The 22,521-nt window shown below is 42.2% G+C and overlaps 2 protein-coding genes across 2 annotated transcripts; both read right to left on the bottom strand.

The window, feature by feature from the left end:
• Window positions 1-8,315: 8,315 nt before the first annotated feature.
• On the bottom strand, window positions 8,316-11,216 carry LOC307084385 (acidic mammalian chitinase-like; the record flags this gene model as incomplete). Its single annotated transcript, XM_079748749.1, has 11 exons — window positions 8,316-8,542; window positions 8,648-8,786; window positions 8,887-9,009; window positions 9,143-9,325; window positions 9,453-9,576; window positions 9,694-9,818; window positions 10,042-10,207; window positions 10,293-10,349; window positions 10,757-10,958; window positions 11,074-11,103; window positions 11,192-11,216. The coding sequence occupies 11 exons, from the start codon at window positions 11,214-11,216 to the stop codon at window positions 8,316-8,318; spliced, it is 1,401 nt and encodes a 466-aa protein (XP_079604875.1).
• Window positions 11,217-13,931: 2,715 nt separating this feature from the next.
• On the bottom strand, window positions 13,932-16,918 carry LOC307083672 (acidic mammalian chitinase-like; the record flags this gene model as incomplete). The annotated part of the gene is made up of 11 exons (XM_079747624.1): window positions 13,932-14,236; window positions 14,330-14,468; window positions 14,567-14,689; window positions 14,823-15,005; window positions 15,122-15,245; window positions 15,365-15,489; window positions 15,735-15,900; window positions 15,986-16,042; window positions 16,450-16,651; window positions 16,767-16,796; window positions 16,894-16,918. 11 exons carry the CDS (start codon window positions 16,916-16,918, stop codon window positions 13,932-13,934), a joined length of 1,479 nt encoding a protein of 492 aa, XP_079603750.1.
• Window positions 16,919-22,521: the final 5,603 nt, after the last annotated feature.

The raw sequence follows: 22,521 nt of genomic DNA, 5'->3' as shown, positions 1-22,521 counted from the left end.
AACAGTCTACATAATATATTACACATGCTCTGTGTTCTCATGTTCTGAGTTGGGCCATTGCCCCTTTAATAAAAGCCAGGCCCCCCACGGTGTTCCAATAATGCAAATTATGATATTTAGACTTATGAAGTCATGATTTTTAATGATATCTAACCTTATTTACATTAGTTAAAATCGATATCACAATGAACTACTAAATTAAATATGAATATGCCGAATTCAGGTATCCCAATCAAGTTCTAGATGCCTGTCTGAGAGAGCACCTTTGGATCTGTTTGGGGTTTACCTGATGTTAAAGGTTGGCTACTTCCTTTTGATCTATTGGCTCTAGCTTCCTAGATCTATTAACTGTTGTTTTTTTCTTTAATTTACATTTTCTTTGCCTAAATTTTCCACCTCAGCTGTATGAATCTTTTCAGTATTGATCTGTTAAGTTCACCAATATGCTGATTTCTGTTGTAAGCAATTTTCACAGATGCTGGCTACAGAATTGGGACAGGATTTTCAGACCTCACACAGCTGAATGTATTTAAAGGCAATCTTCGTGAACCTTGATGTGAACAGAAAACTGTCCTGAGTTAACTTATCACATACACATCAGTCTAGTCTTGTTTTTCAAACATTTCCCTGTTCTTTTAAAAACCTCTAACATTAAGCTCCCAACTGTTGTGGTCTTTGTTCATGAAAAAATTCAATTGCATTGTTTGAATATGATCACCTCACATATTTTTGGTCATCTTCATCTTTGATTATTGCTCATGCCGATTTGAGCCCAGTATTTGATTCTCCCTGCTTTGGTTGTTAAACCGTACATCCGTATTCCTTTCTCAGAGCAATTGGAGCATCCCCATGCAGCACAGTCGACCATGTTGGAGACTACAGTATATGTAAGGAGATCACAGCAAAGGTTTGTGTCTTTTTGTTTGAATATGATCACCTCACATATTTTTGGTCATCTTCATCTTTGATTATTGCTCATGCCGATTTGAGCCCAGTATTTGATTCTCCCTGCTTTGGTTGTTAAACCGTACATCCGTATTCCTTTCTCAGAGCAATTGGAGCATCCCCATGCAGCACAGTCGACCATGTTGGAGACTACAGTATATGTAAGGAGATCACAGCAAAGGTTTGTGTCTTTTTTGTGGTTAATAAGTGCACAATTGAAAGATACATTATCAATATATATATTTTTCAAATATTACATTTTAATGTTTCCTGTCTGGCTGTGATTTCATGTACACTTGAATAGCAGATTTCTGCAGCCACATCACTCGAGGTCCGCCTCATTTGCAAACGGTAAAAACTAACTGCTATGGCCAGTGGGAAACAGTGGATATAAAATGCTTACGCCCCTAGTTTGTTTATTTCGCACAAATTAAAACAAAACATCAATTGAAAATATAGGGTGGAAATACACAAAGCAACACTCTTTTTTGTATAGAGAAGTAGAGAGAAGTATACAGTTCAAATTTAATCATGTTTCACTTCTGCACCTGTCTGCTGCTCAGCTCAATCCTTGTTTCGCATCTATCTTCAAAGGTATCAAGTAATCACGAAAAGTGCTCTTCCACTTGAAGTAAACTGAAATTAGTTTGACAAGCCATCTCTGGTAACAAGCCCCCACCCTCTAATAAAGTGTTGGCTCTTTTCAAAGCAAATTCAATACGTGTAAAGTTCTCTGTGTGAAGGTTAATTTTACTAGGTTTGAAAGGGTTTGAATTTTGTTCAGATAAAGGCCAATCACATTGTGTGTATGATTTCAAACCGGCACAATAATAAAGCTCAACAAAATGAACAAACGGCATTACTATATGGTAGTGAATATCATATGGATTTACAGTGTTGGCGCTAAGGTGGGGCATTTGGGGGCCGTGCCCCCCCTAGCGGTCATTAATGCCCCTCCTACCACGGGTCATGGCGTGGCCAAAAAAATCCCTTTTAGTTATTCTTTTAATATTAAATGTGCAAACTGTAACTTAAATAAAATAAAATAAATGAACGGGGAAATCGCATCATTTTAGTTGTGCATGCATACCAGGTTAGGCTTGGTCAATGCTCATTGGTTGCTGAGTAAACTCGTTACATTTGATTCAACGTAACGTTGAGCTGCAGCGCGCAGAATCCTGCTTGGAATCGAAAATAATATGGTAGACAGTTTGTCCGCCTATATCATAGACAGTTAGCCTAATTATCAACAAAAAATGGTTTTACGAAAATTGCTTAGCCTCGACACGCAATTGCACAAGTGAATGGAAGGACACATTACCTAGACGTTTCAGCAGCACTAATCGTCGCCTGCAGCTCTTCTGACGGTAAGCCGTTTGTTCATTTCACTTATTGAAGCCAGCCCTGGCTTGGCCAGCCGCGTATAGCCACAGAACGCTGACTAGCCAATCAGAAAAGAGGAAGAAAGTGCCGCGGATCGGTGTAGAAGAACTTTGTCGAGCAGGGGCGTCTCCCAGAGGAGGTGGTTCGAATCCCACGTTAGCCAAACAAACCAAACCCTTTTTTGATTTAGAATATTCTTATACTCTTTCTACAGCATGTGTAGATGATCCGAAACAATTCCTTTTCAACTATTTTCTACTTTTTATGTGAACTTTAATCACTTTTTGGACAAATGTGGAAATAATTAATCTTTGAGGATAATATGATAATAAGCCCTTGTTATTAAAGGATAATAATTCTACTTTTACTTACTGTTTCTTGAAAAGTTTGAATTGAACTTAATGATAATAAAAACAACAATAATCATTAACAATATTTATATTATTATATTATGCATGAAACACACCTTTGCTTCACAAAGCAAATTATCCAGAAACAAGTTGCTTACCTTCAATGAAAGTGTCAGAATCAGGTTTAAAGGAATCTGCTCATGTAAATTGGTGAATAAAGTTAAGCATAGAAAAACATAGATAAGAGAATCTTAATAGTTAATAATTGTGCAAATAAGGTGCTAATCTCCAAATATGATGCAACTGTTTTAGGCATGATGGGCCTCATTAGGGAAGCATACAGCATATTAATATAAATGTTTGTTATTATTATTTAATTTTCCATCACTATTTCTAACCTTGTCAAGTAAAGAAAGTCAGTCATGTTTTCATATTTTATTGTACATAAACACAAGCTGAATAATTAAACACCCAAAATCAAAACTGACATTGAAGGTAAATGAAGATAATATGTAGGCAAAGGAACAATAAAAATGTACAGAATATATTTAGTAAAAAGTGTATAAAACATATACAATATTATGAAATGATTAGTCCAGGACTAATCATTTCATTTCAGAAAATAAATCTTTTCTTCTTTTCTGAAACCCATCGGCCCCTTTCTGCCTCTAAAAAGTCAGACTGCTGGAACTCCATCCAGGTCAACTCCTTGGCCATGCCCTTGTCCTTGTATAGGGACAACACTCTGGAGGGGCATATATATATTTCCCTTGGATGTCAGGGAAACAGGCATGGACATGAGGGCTGCCAGGACCCTGCTTCAGTGGCTGGTGACAAAATCTGCACAGGCGACCTGTTGGAAGCTGCACTGCAGACATCCTCTTTGTCCTCGCCTCTGCCACCTTCATGCACGCTGCACTCCTCTCTTTTACAGCCTCAAGCTCCCTGGCAAAAAAGGGGGAGGCAGCAAAGTCCTCAAAAGACATCCTGGGGTCTTTGAGGCCTTCATCTCCATACATTTTAAAGACATCATTTACATCATACATTTTTACTCTACACTAATGAAGAAAAACCTGTTGGTGGAGACACAGCTTCTCTTTTCTGGACTGCTGCTGGTGGGCCTGAAAGCACAGGTGACATTTTATCACGTACAGGAAGAGCTTAAAAAGGTATTTTCATATGTTTCACACTTTATGATCCACCTACTTAGTCCGGTGTCAAATATAGATGGAGACAGGTTCAACATCTGTCTCTCCAGCTCCTCGTCCTCCTCCATCACTAGGAGATTAAACAAAACATTCATTGTGTTTTAGGCACATTAAATGATCATGAAATCAGTATTTGAATATTGTTGTGAACTGACCTAGAGTGCCTGATGTGGAGGCAGTAGATGGGGTGGAGCCTTCTGCAGGTGGTGGACAGGAGTCAGTCCTTGCCTGCTTGAGGATGTACTGCTGCAGGTGGTACATCTTACTGTTTTTTATGCACTTTTGTTGTAAAATGTAGGCAGCATAACCATCCGCCCTGCTCTCCCAGATCTGCCTCCAGGTGGTTTTGGCCCTGCGACCAAAGCCGACAATATTGTCCCCCTCTGACGCCACTGGTTCAGCAGGCTTCCTGGAGATCAGGTAGTTCCTCAGGTCCTGGATTTCCTGGAAGCTCCTGGCATAGTCCAGAAAAGACAGCAGGCTGTCCTTACTGTGTCCCTGTGGGTTGAAGGTCCCGTCTCTCTCCTCCTCGTCTACCTTTTTCATAAGGTAGATGGTGTAGCCAACATTGTTCTCTAGGAGCCATTTGAAAGATTTTCCCTGGTACTTTCCGAAATACAGCAGGTACTCTCCCATCATCTCCTGTCTGTCCGACACATCCCCTCCTCGCTGGAAGACCTGTCCTGAAGCCCAGGATTTTGTTTCATCCTCATGGCCTCAGCAGATGGGTCCTGCCGCAGATGGCCCGATGGTCCCTTCCTAAATGACACCGTCATCTTTCCGGGGAAGAAGCTGATGGTATTCATGATTTCCTTTCACTACAAAGAATAATCCATATTACATAGTAATATATGATTATACAGTAATAGTAGCTAGTATTACTTATATTGTAATGTAGTAATAATTAAAGCTATATAATAATACTGTTATATTAACAGCATTATTCATATCAACATTAATGAGCATTTGTAATGAGTGTAGCGGGTTTAACCCAAGTAAACTCAGTTTCCCAACTCTTAACTGAGACAATACTAATCCCCCTTCAGATAGTAGTCAGACAGTATCGATCAATAAGGGAAGCTGTATTTATATATATATATATATATATATATATATATATATATATATATATATATATATATATATATATATATATATAGATAGATAGATAGATAGATAGATAGATAGATAGATAGATAGAGAGAGAGAGAGATGTCAGTGTGACGCTGTGGAAAATGAAATATGGGGTATAAAATAGACATGTGCTGTAGTATTTAGCAATTCAAAAGATACACAGTCAGCTAACTGCCCGAAATATGACTGTAATGTTAGTCAAATGAATGAAAGAATGAACTAATTAATTAATGAACTTAGATAACGATGGCAAAAAGCAGCATTTTGTGCCAGCGTCAGAGAGAAACTGAAGACCTGACAGATGGCTCTTACAGTGTGTACAATAATATTATTTAGAAGCTGTTATAACATATAACGTTAAGTACCAAATTAATGTAAAGTCACTAACGTAAGCTAATGTTATGTTACATTAGCTAACTAGCTGTAAACATTACTACATTGTAAATACAGTACGACCATATACGACTGAGAAAAGTGAATTTATGAGTTAAAAACAATAGGTCCAACTTACAATTGAAAAGTTAACTTGTCGACGGATGAAAATAATTGTCATCTCTCTACAAGAACGTGTTTGTGGTCTCCTGTCGACGCTCCTGTCGATCTCCTTACTTCTTTCGAGGGGGGAAACAGCGCCACCAAAATCCCGCTTGTGGCCGGAAATATATTACATCCGTAGTGATAAGAACTACCATAGAGAATGAATGGGAAAAGTTAAGGAAGTTAAGGACAAAGAGACAGAGGAACTTATCGCTTACGGTTTTCATCAAACTCTTCAGTAGTCCTACATCGAAAAGCGAAATGCTGAATTCGGATTAAATTCATTGGATCCATGGCAATAAATTGTATAGAGAACTCCTCGTTAGTATAGTGGTCAGTATCCCCGCCTGTCACGCGGGAGACCGGGGTTCAATTCCCCGACGGGGAGGTTTACTTTTTTTCTCAAGCTAGTCTTTCCTGATATTCAAATGTATCTATTGCCGCATTTTCAACGAGCGTTGACGTACGGTTAGGCATAGATATTTATAACTGACTAGATACCGCTGTTCCACTGAACGACGCATACGTTCCACTGAACGTATGCGTCGCACTTGGTGCGGGTTAACCACCCACCTGAATGAATGAAAGTCCGATGAGGCAGAGGTCCTTTCCAGTCAAAATCAGGCTAATTCCCCTTATTTTAAGGCAATCTTCAAGCGAATCGGGTCAACCGTGTGTTCTTGTTAATGATAGTACAAATTAACTAAAAATACATCTTTTGATTTTTTGCTTTGCGTTTGCTCCAAATTGGCGGAGCTAGAGGTAAGGGCTTAACTCTAATCTTCCCTACTTGACGAGCTACAACTGCTGATGGGTTTGGTTTCCTTAAGCATTTAAAGTCATGCCATTTGTATTCACTTTCTGTTTTATGTATGGAGAAATCCAGCATGTCAGACTTTCTTTCCTTTGGGCTTTTTATTTGGGGGAGACACAACATTCTCTTCAACAACCTGGTCCTGGACACAATTGTATTAGCTACTTTGTTAAGTGTTATTGTGTATATCACTTTCTACATATTAAAGAATTTAAATATACAAATATTACATACAACTAGGCATACCAAATTATGTTCTTATGTTTTACCTGAAAATGCTATATATTGGCTAATTATTTAAATGATTTAGCATGCAATGCGCTAATATATCAGACTGCATTGGTTTTATTGGCCAGGCTCTACTCTAGATAAATACACATGCAAAAAAATAATAACTAGCCATTATACTTGGCTTACAATATTTATAATGTATATTTAAAAATGGTCTATATTGTTAGTTATATTATTGTAAATCAGACTATTTCAAGCATAAACGTACCACCTGCAGCATCCTCACTTAGTAGTGAAAAATAGTGCTCAAACGGGCCGGCCCCAGCAACCGTGTGACTTTGTGAGCTCACTTTGTATTGGACAGGTTATCATGTTTGGCAAGGGTCTGTGGGAAGGCTCGCGTGCAGGCGGGGGGTGATATGGACACTTGTTTTAAGCACTTTCATTGACAAAGTGGTAAACTCCCACAAGCAACAACTAGAGTCGGTGGGGGGTGGCCATGCTACGGGCGACGTTTGCTGGGGACTAGCCGTAAGCCATGTCTCAAGCCCCCTCAGGGCCCTAAACCTCCTGTCAGCCATTGCAGGGACGACTGAGTCTTGAATACACTTCAAGATACTCATCCACGTCTAGGCGAAGCAGCACATTGTCATGCCACTGCAGCTTGTGGAATCCAGCTTGGTCAAACCTCTCTGAATTGAGTATTCACCAAGGTGTTGTACAATTGTGCTCTGTGCAAAGACTGGGCGTACAAATGAATACATATACTACTCATATATACTAGTACGATGCACGGCCATAGGCTCGTTTAGGAACTAGCACAGCACTTTGAACCGCAGCCATACGCGGTTCAAAGTGCTCTGCTAGTTTCACATAGGGGCCACACTGTAGCAACGGTAGACTTAGAACCCGGAGGTTAAGCCCTGCTTGTGTTACCATCGACACACTGTCATTTTGGATGTGAACTAAAAAAATGTCAATTGCCTTTCACCGGGGGGGGGGGGTTCTTTGGAACCACAGCCTATTAAGCTCCGTCTAGGTCAAAGGGCCCCAGCCTTGGTGGTCAGTGATCCTTTTGGTGGCCAAAAACGTTTTATTATATTACAATTTTAGGGGTACGATTAGAATGTATCGACTTGTAAAATGGCTGTAAATAGTCAGGGTTCTTTACTAGAAATTAATAAATAAATGTTTTCAACGTGCGGTGGCAACCCACACGTTTCCCTCAAATCTCCCTCCAAGAATCCCTCAAAACTTGGCGGCCCTGTACCACATTACTGGTTCCCACTGATCAGATTGAAATCATTGAGGAAGCAAGCAAAGGCAATTTGCAAAAATGCAAATGCAAAAAAAGGCAAAGAAAACCTTCTTCCCGGGTTCAGACCAAATTGTTGAATATTTACCGCAATTATGTTTTTATTTAGCAACATGTTACCTGGATTTATATCTTTTGAAACAAACATTCAAATCCACAAACGTTTCAATCAATGGTCAGCTTCAGATATGGTTCGTATGGTGTGGTTGACGCTTCTTGCATTAGCATAATGTGAAATTTGGTTAAGCCATTCTGGACAATATATCAGTATGGGACACCAAAGACAAGAGATATTTGAAATGCTGTATTTATTTTTTCATTACATTCCTAAACAGAATCGTTTATACTTGGTTTCTCACATCATGATTGTGTGTGGTACGAGGTTTTAAGGACCCAGTTTAAGCCCAGTTGCAACATTTGCAGCTGGTGTCGAACACCAGGCCTGCAGCACAGTGCTGCGGGTAGGTATTTCCCTGGCTGCACTCGTAGAAGTGGTTCTTGTTGGTGGGGTCGGGGAAGAGTCCGTTGGCCTTGCCGGCACAGAATCCAGAGCCTCCACTGCTGCCGCTGCCACCGCCGCCACTAGGGTGGATTGGGATCACAGGCTCCGTGCGAGCGGTGCAGCCTATTTAGAAAGACCAGAGGCAAACTGTTAGATTGGTCATTGAATAGCAATATGTAGTTTAATACAAATATATTGCTTGAGTGTTTGTGTGTTTGTGTGTGTTACCAGCTCCAGTTCCAAGGGCGGTCTTGATGGTGTTGATCAGAGGGTATCTCCCCTGGCCACAGAAAGTGCCACTGAAATCATCCAGGTCCAAACTCCAAACCATAGCTCCTCCGAAACCGCTTGTCTTCAGCCACTGGAGCTGTACGTTGTAAGAGATGGGTGGTTGATTGTTAGAAACCCTTCCTCACAATGACAAATATGAAAGGTTAAATGGTACATTGATGCATCCATGCGCATACCTTGATCTGGAAGCTCTTGACGTTGTCGTATCCAACCCAGATGTTCTGGCTGTTGAAAGCATAGGGCACATCCTGGACGGAGTCCCAGGCCTGAGTGGCTCCTTGCTTCAGGAAGGTGCAGATCTGAAGGGAAGTGGTGATTTGAATGACATTTCATAGGGTTGTTCTACCTACCTTCTACTCTGTCATGCCATCTAAATGCTCCATCGCTTTTCAAGCAAACAACATATACACAAGCCAACCAAAAAGTAAACACCTCATAGTAGGCCCAGAATCCAGCCTGGCGGGTGAAGGGTCCGGCAGGTCCAGGACCACTGGCGGGGGCTCCCACGGCGCTGTTGGAGGAGGCCAGTTTGAAGGTGTGGCCATAGGTGGGGAATCCAACCAGCAGCTTCTCGGCGGGGACACCGTTGCTCTTCCAGTAGTTCATGGCATAGTCCTACAGAAGACGAAATCAAACCAAAGTCACATCCTGATTCTTACCTTGCGATTGGTCCAAAGGTGTTTCCAGGTGTGGGTGTAATCCATATGTGATTATTAGCATTCAGAGAGAACCCTTCACTTACCACATTGAAGTAGACCATAGCGCCCTGGTCAGATGGGCCCTTGTACAGGGGGCTGTTCTCTCCAACATTGTGCTCCCAGGAGCCATGGAAGTCATAGGTCATCACGTGGAAGTAGTCCAAGATACTGGCATGAAACATTATAAACTAAACGTCAGGAACAGTTTCCACAGTTTGGAAAAGCTCTCTTAGGTGACCCGAGTCCCCCACCCCCCATCTCCTCACATTAAAACTCAATACTTACGCTCCGATCGCGGCAATCTGGTATCCAGAGTCGATGGTTCCCTTTCCGGCAGAGACAGCAGCAGTCAGCATCAGACGAGGACGGTTGGTCTGTTTGGCCTCTGCCTCGAAGGCGCTCATCAGCTCCTGTGGCGAAAGGTAGAGGGGTCAGATATGGACATGATCTTTAAAATATATCTATTAGTGAAACACAAAGATTCGATGGATCATTCACTGTAGTTAAATTCACCAACAAATTCCTATAAAAGCCGTATTAGTGGCTGATTCATACAGTGATTCTGTTGATGAAATGGAACAAACTGTCCAGTGTTATACACTGTTATACAGCTGAGCTGGTTTGATGTCTTACCTGGCACAGAACGGTGTAGCGGGCCTTATCGGCAGCTGGGGAGCCACGAGATCCAGGGTACTCCCAGTCGATATCCAGACCATCAAACTCATACTGACGCAGGAACTTGATCACACTCGTGATGAAGGTCTGGCGGTTGGCAGGACTAGACACCATGGCTGTAAATCTGAGGAGAGGTCACATCACAGTCAGCCGGCTTGTACTAGTTTCATAAAGAACATGATGAAGTCTGAAATATTTTTCATACTCACTTGGCAGTGCCAAAGTTCCATCCTCCAATGGCCAGCAGGGTCTTCAGTTTGCTGTTACTGTAAGAAAACAAGAAAGAAGCATTTGATTGACTTGCATCTCACAATGTGTTAATGTATGCTAGGTTTTCACGCTTGTCTAGCCTATTCTGGTCTTATATCTTTGGGCACACACACGGATATTAAACTCTATTTTGTCCACATTGTGTTCTTCATTGTTCCCTTTTGCCGTTCAAATAGTATATTATTATAATGTTTTTGAAATTATTTTCATACACTTTACACTACTTCTTGATTGTAATCTTTTTTTCTCCTGAAATGTGCATTGACCCTTTCTCATAATGGGCCATAAGAACTACCATCTGAATCCAGCCTCTGACCTACACTTCAATCCTAAAATCCCAAATAATTTCCACAGTGAGAAGCTTTGTTTATCCAAGGCCCTATGTTCACATGTGTCTACTCACTCGTTCTTGAGGGCCTGGAACTGTCCGTAGAGCTTCTCATCGTCCCACTCGTAGGTCTTGATCATGTTGCCGTCCATGCCGGCGAAAGCGTAGATCAGGTGGTCGCAGAGACATGGGTCCACGTTTGTGGGGAAATACTTACCCGCTCCGGGACGGTACTGTCCCCAGTTAGTGAAATAACAGGAGAGGATGTAGGATGATCCTACAAGAGAAGACACACAGTTACAGTTTAGTTCAGAGCTCAGCTGTTCTAAGACTAATCCTTGTACTTTTTGCCTCATCAATTCATGAGTGGACAGAGAGTTTGAATAACTTACCTAGCTGCACGTGCAGCAGGAGAGCCAGACCTGTTCACAGCAAGAGAGAAGGAGATTAAGTGAAATGCTTAATAGTCTTGAGCGGTGAAGCCCATTTTGAGCCGTGTTCCTCACTTACCAACGAAGACGAGTAGTTTGCCCATGGTGCCTCTGTACAACTTTCTAAGGGAAAGGGTCCTTCTTATATACACCTGGGCACCACTTCATATCTGTACACAATATTGTAGATTTGTTTGGTCACGTCAACGTTTTCCACTGGCTCAGCCAAAATCATAGATAACCTCCCAACGTCCTTTAAAGACCCTTTAATCTGGTTATGACAAGTGAGGTCAAGGAGAGTGATGCAATGTGTCACCACACAGGTGAATCACACTTGCAAGTCTGTGTGGGATACTGGTCTGCCAAGTAGTCCTGAGGTTCAGCAGTGTTCTGCCCGCTTGTACACCAATATGCATGTCTTTCGAAGGGAAGGGACACTAAAGCACCCTAAGTAGACCAAGTTGTACACGGACTGATGCATGCAAGCTCCACAAGGAAGGTAGTCAACCAGGCTTGAACCAAAGATGTTCTTGTTTTCTCAACTGTCCATAAGATGATACATGCTGAATGCGGTTGATAGTACAAAGCATAGGCATAGTTAAGTCCGGACGTATGTCAGGAAACCAGTGATTTGTCCCTACCAAAATGAAGTCAGGCTGAAAATATATGGATATAGACAAAGTGTTAAAATAAACAAAAATCTTCTCCGTCCTTCAATGATAATTGTTTCTCAAGTATGACCTGAAAGATATGAAAACTTGTTAATCAAAAGATATTATGGTGGATGGGTGTTGTTTGAATAGTTTTGTGTATCAGGGGTTCTCAAGATGTTTAGCCATTTGTCCTCATATTTTTCAGACAAATATATATACTTTCCTACAGTCTCCTCAAAACATCCACCTTCTCTGAGTTCACATGCATCAAAGCTGGGTTGCAAGGATGGCAGATATCAAATAAACCTGGCTTGAGATATGGGAGGAAGATGGCATAAAAGGTGACAAAATAAAAGATAAGCGGCATCCTAATTTCTATTTTATATTTTTTAAGATCTTCTCCCCTCCTCCGAAAAATCTCCCCATGCCAAACCTCTAGTGGTCCATAGCTGGGTTGCAAGTTTGAAAGAGATTGCAAAAAACTTGAGAGGGGATATGGGAGAATCATGACGAATATGGAGTAAAGGAAGAGAGTTGGCGGACACTTATTTGTTTTTTATTTTAGCCAACAATATCTTTACCTATAATCTTCTCTGAAATGTAACCTGACTAACCTCAAGGGTACCAAAGCTTGGCTGTACATTTGGAGGAGATAGAGTAAACCTGACCAGAGATATTATCAAAACATGACAGAAATTGTCCAATAAGAGACAAGGGGGACGCATGTTTTCTTGTTTTCTTTACTTTTGACTGAGGATATTTTTTGCCCAATCTTAGAGGTTGAGAATTGCATGGTTCCTTCAAATCATCCCAAAACACAGATATGTGTGTTATGTTTTGAATGTGAATGAAATTCTGAAAAGGAACAACAATATTGCTGAACCGTATATGAGCAAATGAAATAAGGGGGTTTATAAATGAATTAGAATAAATTATTGAATCATTGATGTGAATAGGGGCCACATGCACATTTTAAAAGGTTATTTCCTGAAACCAAAGACACAAAAGAGGTCAGAAGGGTTGAACCTGCTTATATAATATATTATATATATAATATATATATATATAATATATTTATTTTCAAATAAAATATTTGAAAGCAATACAGAATAGAATACCTGAGTGCCTTACCGCGTTTTATTCCATTATATGTTGAATTGTCATCTGATGCCAGAATGTTGTGTTTTTACATATAGAGATTTCCACGTGTGTGTGTGTGCGTGTGTGCGTGCATGCGTGCGTGTGTGTGTGTGTGTGTGCCATTTTAAGAATGATTTCATATTTGTAAATGAGATCGGTCGATGTGTAATTTTATAAAATCATTTGTAATCACGTGATGAAATGTATTGCATTATACTATTAAGAAAATGCAACAAAACGACAACTGACTGAACAAACCATTTAATTTGATCAATTTGAAGGAAAAGTACAAATAAAGAAAGAAAAGGTTTGGAGTAACCAGCTTTCATTTTTTGTTTTGTTCTAGGTTTCAGAAGTCACTATCTTTGTGGGAATTTAATACTCCAAAGGTGGAAGGTGGGGGATTGTTATTTTTGTTATGGTTTATTCATCCACAATACAATCTAAAATATTATATGAAATATATTAACATCTATTGTAGGAAATATGTAATACAAGATTACCCCAAAAAAGCAATCCCCCTGAAACAAAATAACTAAGCAAAATCATTAAATAATATCCTAGATGTATTTCTTAAACTTTATGAACTTTATGAACATGTGGCCAGAGCAAAACCACATTTCTTTTTTTTAACAATACCATTTAATCCCACCTTTATCAACGGTCTGAAAGGCTAGCATTAGAATAGTCCCATATGTGACCCCAAAACAAATATTTTGGTTCATAAGAGTTCACATTATTTTGTTGAATGTATTTCACAATTATGTCTTAAATTTATATCAGGGAAAGAAAGGTTAGAATCTACAGTTTGCCTCAATGTTTTGCTCAACATTCAACTTCAATTATGAACGCTATCTTCTGCTCTTCTTTGCATCAGCAACTATTTCAGTATCAGATAGAAAGCACCCTGGACAATTCTTTTTTAAATGCAGAATTTATTTTGTAATGCAACATATCTTGCCAAAAAACAACTGTTGTAACTTGTTTGTTTCATGACTGTGTGTTACAAGGTTTGAAGAACCCAGTTTAAGCCCAGTTGCAACAACTGCAGCTGGTGTCGAACACCAGGCCGGCAGCACAGTGCTGGTCGTAGGTTCTTCCCTGGCTGCACTCGTAGAAGTGGTTCTTGTTGGTGGGGTCTGGGAAGAGTCCGTTGCCCTTGCCGGCGCAGAATCCAGAGCCTCCGCTGGTGCCGCCTCCGCTGGTGCCGCCTCCGCTGGTGCCACCTCCACTGCTGCTGCCTCCGCTACCGCCGGCATCAGGTTTGGGCTGAGGTTGGGCGTGGGCGGTGGGGGTGACTGGGGCCAGGGGCTCTGTGCGAGGGCTGCAGCCTATTTAGAAAGGGTCATAAAAGGGCAAACTGCTGTTGAATCGAAGTATTGCCTGAGCGTGTGTGTATGTGTGTGTGTGAACGCATGCGTTACCAGGTGAAGTTCCAAGGGCGGTCTTGATGGTGTTGATCAGAGGGTATTTTCCCTGGCCACAGAAAGTGCCACTGAAATCATCCAGGTCCAAACTCCAAACCATAGCTCCTCCGAAACCGCTTGTCTTCAGCCATTGGAGCTGTACGTTGTAAGAGATTGGTGGATGATTGTTAGGAACCCTTCCTCACACTGACATATGAAAGGTAAAATGGTACATTGATGCATCCATGTGCATACCTTGATCTGGAAGCTCTTGACGTTGTCGTATCCAACCCAGATGTTCTGGCTGTTGAAAGCATAGGGCACATCCTGGACGGAGTCCCAGGCCTGAGTGGCTCCTTGCTTCAGGAAGGTGCAGATCTGAAGGGAAGTGGTGATTTGAATGACATTTCATAGGGTTGTTCTACCTACCTTCTACTCTGTCATGCCATCTAAATGCTCCATCGCTTTTCAAGCAAACAACATATACACAAGCCAACCAAAAAGTAAACACCTCATAGTAGGCCCAGAATCCAGCCTGGCGGGTGAAGGGTCCGGCAGGTCCAGGACCACTGGCGGGGGCTCCCACGGCGCTGTTGGAGGAGGCCAGTTTGAAGGTGTGGCCATAGGTGGGGAATCCAACCAGCAGCTTCTCGGCGGGGACACCGTTGCTCTTCCAGTAGTTCATGGCATAGTCCTACAGAAGACGAAATCAAACCAAAGTCACATCCTGATTCTTACCTTGCGATTGGTCCAAAGGTGTTCTCAGCTATGGGTGTAATACTAAATATTCAGAGAGAATCCTTCACTTACCACATTGAAGTAGACCATAGCGCCCTGGTCAGATGGGCCCTTGTACAGGGGGCTGTTCTCTCCAACATTGTGCTCCCAGGAGCCATGGAAGTCATAGGTCATCACGTGGAAGTAGTCCAAGATACTGGCATGAAACATCATAAACTAAACGTCAGGAACAGTTTCCACAGTTGAGAAAAAAAATCTCTTAGGTTATCCCAATCCCCCAACCCCCATCTCCCCACATTAAAACTCAATACTTACGCTCCGATCGCGGCAATCTGGTATCCAGAGTCGATGGTTCCCTTTCCGGCAGAGACAGCAGCAGTCAGCATCAGACGAGGACGGTTGGTCTTCTTGGCCTCAGCCTCGAAGGCGCTCATCAGCTCCTGTGGAGAAAGGCAGAGGGGTCAGATATGGACATGATCTTTAAATCATAAAAAAAAGAAAATCTAAAAGTCAAACACAAAGATTTTATGGATCATTCACTGCAGTTAAATTCACCGTTCAAACAAATTCCTTTAAAAGCCTTAGTGGCTGTTTCATGCAGTGATTCTGTTGATGAAATCGAGCAAATGTCCAGCTGGCAGTAGAATACACAGTGTTATACAGCTGAGTTGGTGTGATGTCTCACCTGGCACAGAACGGTGTAGCGGGCCTTATCCGCAGCTGGGGAGCCACGAGATCCAGGGTACTCCCAGTCGATATCCAGACCATCAAACTCATACTGACGCAGGAACTTGATCACACTGGTGATGAAGGTCTGGCGGTTGGCAGGACTAGACACCATGGCGGTGAATCTGAGGAGAGGTCACATCAGAATCAGCCAGCTTGTACTTGTTTTATAAAGAACATGATGAAATCTGAAATATGTTTTATACTCACTTGGCAGTGCCAAAGTTCCATCCTCCAATGGCCAGCAGGGTCTTCAGTTTGCTGTTACTGTAAGAAAACAAGAAAGAAGCATTTGAATGACTTGCATCTCACAATGTGTTAATGTATGCTAGGTTTTCACGCTAGTCTAGCCTATTCTGCTCTCATATCTTTGGGCACACACAGGGATATTAAACTCTATTTTGTCCACGTTATGTTCTTCATCGTTCCTTTTTGCTGTTCAAATAGTATATTATTATAATGTTTTTGAAATTATTATCATACACTTTATTCTACTTCTTGATTGTAATCTTTTTTTCTCCTGAAATGTGCATTGACCATTTCTCATAATGGGCCATAAGAACTACCATCTGAATCCAGCCTCTGACCTACACTTCAATCCTAAAATCCCAAATAATTGCCACATGGAGAAGCTTAGTTTATCCAAGGCCCTATGTTCACATGTGTCTACTCACTCGTTCTTGAGGGCCTGGAACTGTCCGTAGAGCTTCTCATCGTCCCACTCGTAGGTCTTGATCATGTTGCCGTCCATGCCGGCGAAAGCGTAGATCAGGTGGTCGCAGAGACATGGGTCCACGTTTGCGGGGAAATACTTACCTGCTCCGGGACGGTACTGTCCCCAGTTAGTGAAATAACAGGAGAGGATGTAGGATGATCCTACAAGAGAAGACACACAGTTACAGTTAAGTTCAGAGCTCAGCTGTTCTAAGACTAATCCTTGTACTTTTTGCCTCATCAATTCATGAGTGGACAGAGAGTTTTAATAACTTACCTAGCTGCACGTGCAGCAGGAGAGCCAGACCTGTACACAGCGAGAGAGAGAGAGAGAGAAAGAGAAAGATTAAGTGAAATGCTTAAAAGTCTTGAGTGGTGAATTTCTAGCCGAGTTTGTCACTCACCAACGAAGACGAGTAGTTTACCCATGGTGCCTGTACAACTTTCCAAGGAAAAGGGTCCGTCTTAAATACCTGAGCAAAACTTGATATCTGCACACAATATCATTCATTTGTTTAATCATGTTCAGTTTTCCACTGGCTCAGCTAAACCCATAGATAACCTCCCAACGTCCTCTGAGGACATTTTCATCTGGCTATCAAAACTGAAATCAAGCCGAGGGTTGCAGTGCCTTTAACCACACAATTAAATCACACTTTCATTTCTGTGTGAATCCTGCTCCACTGGTCTGCAAACTGGTCAATAGTTCCGAGGGTCAGCTGTGCTCTGCATTCTTGTACACCAGCATGCATGTCATTTGGAAGGGAAAGTATACTAAAGCACCCTCAGGAACCCAGGGTCTGCTAAGGGTGTCTGCATCCATCAACCTGTGATGGATGCAGACACCCGAGGAAAGTATCCAACCAGGCTTGAACCCAAGAGGTTCACCAATTTCACACTGGTTTCTACTACTTTTTGTAAAATGCTAAATGATGATGATGGTATAAACAAGACATCCAAGCAATACAATTTGAATGGGTAATACTCATTATGGTAGTCTGATGCACAGTATATGGCTCTAAATTTTCCCAAAGGCCTTAATAGCCAGCCCTCAAACAGTCCCTACCCCTGCAGAAGGTCTCCAATTCTGAATCAAATCTTTCTGCTTTCTCTTCCCAGAATCTGCTAGTCCAAATGTACAAATATTCATATTTCTACAATTTGGGATTATGCCTATTTTGTTGAATTTATATTTTTGTTAAATTGAGAAGATATTATAATAACAATATGAAGAAGAGCCCCCCATACCCCAAGCAACCTTTTCCTATACTTAAATTCCTGATAGTTAATAAACTCAGTCAATGGTTTGTTAGATCTTGGGCCCTATTTTAATGGTCTGAAACGCAAGTGAGAAGCTCCAAGCGCAAGTAGCTTTGTAGGTGGTTCTATGGCGATCTCGCACCAGAACTTGCACCAGAACACGCCGAACCGCTCCTTGGGGCGCAAGATCATTCCCTAATTTACCGACGCGTGGCGGTGGAGGGAAAAGAACGCTCTGCGCCAGTTGCAAACTAGCAACGACACATGCGCCAGTGATTAAGTCAATTGCGCCGGATGCAAGATAGGGCCCATAATGTTTGTGTAAGCAGTTTTTTCTGCAGATAAGGCCAAAATATAATCTCATAATTCCATTGAGCAAAATGTCTCTCGACCCTATGGACTTCAGTGGGGGTGTCAGTCCGGTGCACAGCACCTTCTCAACTACCGAGTCCGGCTGCAGCCAAGGGGAGCGCCAATATGCCAATTCCCCACACATTGTTATGATACATCATAGAAAACCGCTTTGCGGAGCAGATAAATTTTTCTTTTTAACTGCTCGTGGCACCCCCCGAGCACCCCGGGCAGCTGCCCGGTTCGCCCGTGCCCAGAGCCGTCCCTGCAAATACATGCCATAACATGTGGCTAATTCGCCTCAGTCAGCTGACACCAAAGACTTTACCAGCATGTCAGCATTTCGACTATACTGATGTTTGCCTTGTAGTGTTAAGTGTTTTGCTACCTGCCTTATCATGAAATGCTAATTGTTTACTGCCTTGACGCTGTTCCGAGGTCCCGGTCAACGTCTATCTACGTCACAGAAATTTGGCTAAAGCCTGTGTTGTCCTTCTCTGTCCTTGTCATGCAGTCATAACAATCAGTAAAAGCCTTGATGAGGCCTTTTTGTTTGTTAAATTGTGTTAAATTGTAGCCAGATATAGTCATAATCGATCCAGTAAATATTGAAAAGAAATAGCTGTAACATTGGAACATTTTATGTTTGGTCTTATTGTGGCGTCATTAGCATTGATTAATTTCTTCTATGGTTTATTTAGACCACATGATTCAAGCAAACATCAGTACCCTACCCTACCACTCATTTGTATTGCCGACAACAATCCTGAATGGCTTCTTCTTTTACAGTTCGCTTCTTCTTTTACAACACCAAAGCACCCTGTTATGCAACTGACTACTGGATTTCCTTAGCGACAGACCACAGAGAGTAAGAGTTGAAAAAAACTCCTCAGAGACCACCATCATAAACACCGGGGTCCCCCAGGGATGTGTGTTGAGCCCACTGTTGTTCACACTGATGACACATGACTAAATTCGAACCACATCATCAAATTCACAGATGACACAATTGTAGTAGGCCTCATCAGCGACGATGACAACTGGTGTGACATCAATAATCTTCAACTCAACATCAACAAAACAAAATAAAAAACTGGACTTCAGGAAGAAACACAAACCACACACCCTCCCTCACCATCAATGGCAGTGCAGTGGAGTCTGTGAAAGGCACCAAGTTCCTGGGGGTGCATATCACAGATGACCTGACATGGTCCACCAGCACCACCTCCCTAGTCAAGAAGGCACAGCAACGCTTTCGCTTCCTTCGGTGGATGAGGAGAGCTGACCTTCCCCCTCTGCCCTCACCACCTTTTACAGGGCTGCTATTTAGAGCATCCTCACCAACAGCCTCTCAGTGTGGTACGGCAGCTGCCCTGCTGCTGACCGGAAGTCTCTACAAAGGGTGGTGGTGAGGACAGCAGAGAAGATCACCAGATCTGCCCAACTATCCATCCAGGACCTGTACCCGTCTCGCTGCCGCAAGAGAGCTACCGCTACCATCAAAGACCCCTACCAACCCAACACACCCTCATACCATCTGGCAAGGGCTACCGCAGCATGCGGTGCAAGACTACCAGACTCAGCAACAGCTTTTTCCAACAGGCCATCAGACTACTCAACTCACTCGAGAAAATTCCATGAACATCTGTATTATGCTCTTATATGCACAACAACGTAGCTTGCCCACTGCATCCGTCCGTCAAAGGACGACGGAAGGCGTGTCTGACGGGTGGGGGAATGGTATTTGCCGACGCAGCCACGATCTGATTGGCTGACGGATCCATTGCAGCCTGAAAAGTTAAAATTTTCTCAACTTCTGAACGCAAGAGATGGAGCCGACGGAACGGACGGACCCACAATGCATTTCGGGTTGCCCCATGCAAAGTCAATGAGATCCGTCAACGGACGGACGCAGTGGGCAAGGGAGGTAACAGACATGTTAACATGCATACGTATCTCCATGCTGGTCTTCTGCACGTTGCACTTTACTATATGCACCTCTGATTATTGCACCTCAATAACATACCTCAAAACACTGTGAATATTCTATTCTGTATAATGTATATGCCCACTGTCTGTCTGAATGTATGTTGTGCTTATTTGTTGTTGTCTTTGTGCAATATTATGTTATATGTTGTGTGTTAAAAATATTACTTGCACATTTGGAGTATGGGGAAACGCAATTTCGGTCCTGTGTAATTTCTTGTTGCATAGTCTGATTGACAATAAAGGTCACTTTGACTTGCCTTATACATTGACCATAGACAGTATAATGTTTGAAATAATAATAATTAATTATGTTTGACGCTACGAGCATGGCCTGTTTGCCATTCCGCCCCTGTAGCAGTGGCTTATTTACCATTCCACCCATTACCAATATAACCAGACTATTTACCTGTATTTGAGAGATGCATCATGAACCAGCTCCAGAGTGACGCTTTTTTACCTTGTGTCTCTGAATAAACCACGTGTTGAACATTTACCAATCTCCGAGTCATGCCTTGCCCGAAACAACGATACCACAGAAGATTAATTTACAATTCATCACCATATATGAGGTGGGGTGGGGGCAGGGTTGTCAAAACATTGCCAATCACCCGAAATCAAAGTAGTACATGATACAATAATAAGTCTGGCCAGCAGATGGTGTCAGTTGGCTGTAGCTAGCATCGGTCTGTGTTAAAATAAGGCTGAAAGGACAGTTTAGTTTTGCCAATCTATTTTCTTAGGGATACATGTAATTCCTCCCTGATTTCTCCCACAAAACGATATATCATCAAATGGGTTAATGTATCAATACATTTCTAAGTTTAAACTGCTTGATGCATGCTCAATATGTGGCTATTTTCATAGGAAAGCTGAGCTGAATAATCAGGGAAAAACATGAGTTGTAAAACAGCATTATTAGTGTCTTATCCCTGGATGTGAGTCATACGTGGTTTTGAAAGAACCAATGATGTCATTCTGCGCACACACCTATAGCGACAGTAAGATACGGGGATCAAAGGGAGGAATCATATGCAAATGGTTCGCCACATACTTCTATCCTGTGTCATTTGATAAGTCCCCTTTTGGTTAGCAGTAGTGTCTCCATTTTAATGGATATGTCTTGTTGTCCCTTTTGTGGCCACCTCTCTATCCCTCTCTTTCCCGTTGTAAGAATAACCCGTTGCTATTAGATACTGCTGGGCTTGTCGCCATGGCAGCAAATTCTCAATCATTTTCCTCTCAGCCATCTTTTAGTGTGTACACACTCACACAGGCGTGCATGTGCACATGCACACACGCACACACACCCACAAAGACACACACATATACACACGCACCCACGCGCACACATAGCTATGATGTGGGAGGGTTGCATAAGTCCTTGAGCTTTTCCCGTTCTAGCTCGGCAAGACTCCACCTGTGAACAGAATTTAAATGCAGTAAGTCTCATCGCTTCACTGCAATGTAACATAGTGACTTTTTATATTTAATCAATCCAAAGTAATGGGCTCATTTAGTGCAGCATGGTGAAAACATCTCTCTCCCGCCGTGCTATTTCATGCATTTAAATGGAGCCTAGAATCTTAGTGTGATGAATGTCTCACTGTTCACTATCATAGATTGGGATCTCAAACTAGGGCTTATCAAACAGAGGCACCCAGTTATTGCATTACTAGTGGCCAAGGATCTGTCCTGCCATCTGTGTGGAATTTTCACTCTTGCCAGCATAATGTGTCACATGTCCACTATATCTGATCAGTGTTATTTCAGATATTTCTGTAATGGTCGATGTAATGTGCTCGCAGACAACTCATAATGACTCATAATCATTGCACCTGTCCTGAACCACAGAGTAAATGCCGGATGCATGATACATCTGTAGCCTATATCTAAGAAAACCTGTGGGAAGCAGAATGGGGTATTTCACGTGTGATCTGAGAGGATCCTGCGGATCTTTCTGAAATGCGCACACATTGAGAGGTGAGACAGCAGTGGGGGACATTGAGGGGTGAGACAGGAACGGGGGGACGGACGAGGACTTCTCTCTCCAATAGAAGCAACAGCCTCCCAGTGTTGCCATGGCAACCTTCTCTCACTCTCTCTCTCTCTCTCTCCCACTCCCTCGCTCTCTCTCAGCCTTCCTTTCGTTGTGCTACCACTTATCTCTGGTTCTTTTTGGTCAGCCGTGCTTGAGGCTGTGTGTGTGTTTGTGTGGGTCTCATTTTGCCATGCTTGTTGGGCTCCTAATTTACACACACATGAACACATAAATCACATAAATAGAGGTGTATACGCATCCCTTTTCATGACCCCCACCTCCTCTTCACAAACACACGCACACACACACACACACACACACATACAAACATACCCACACAAACACACACACACACAAACATTAATGGCCTCCCAATTCTGAACATTTCTTTGAT

The sequence above is a fragment of the Pollachius pollachius genome (assembly GCF_949987615.1).
Source record: "Pollachius pollachius genome assembly, chromosome: 12".
Classification (NCBI taxonomy): Eukaryota; Metazoa; Chordata; class Actinopteri; order Gadiformes; family Gadidae; genus Pollachius; species Pollachius pollachius.
The sequence above is the reverse complement of the archived record's forward strand: the minus strand, read 5'-3'. Positions and strand labels throughout refer to the sequence as shown.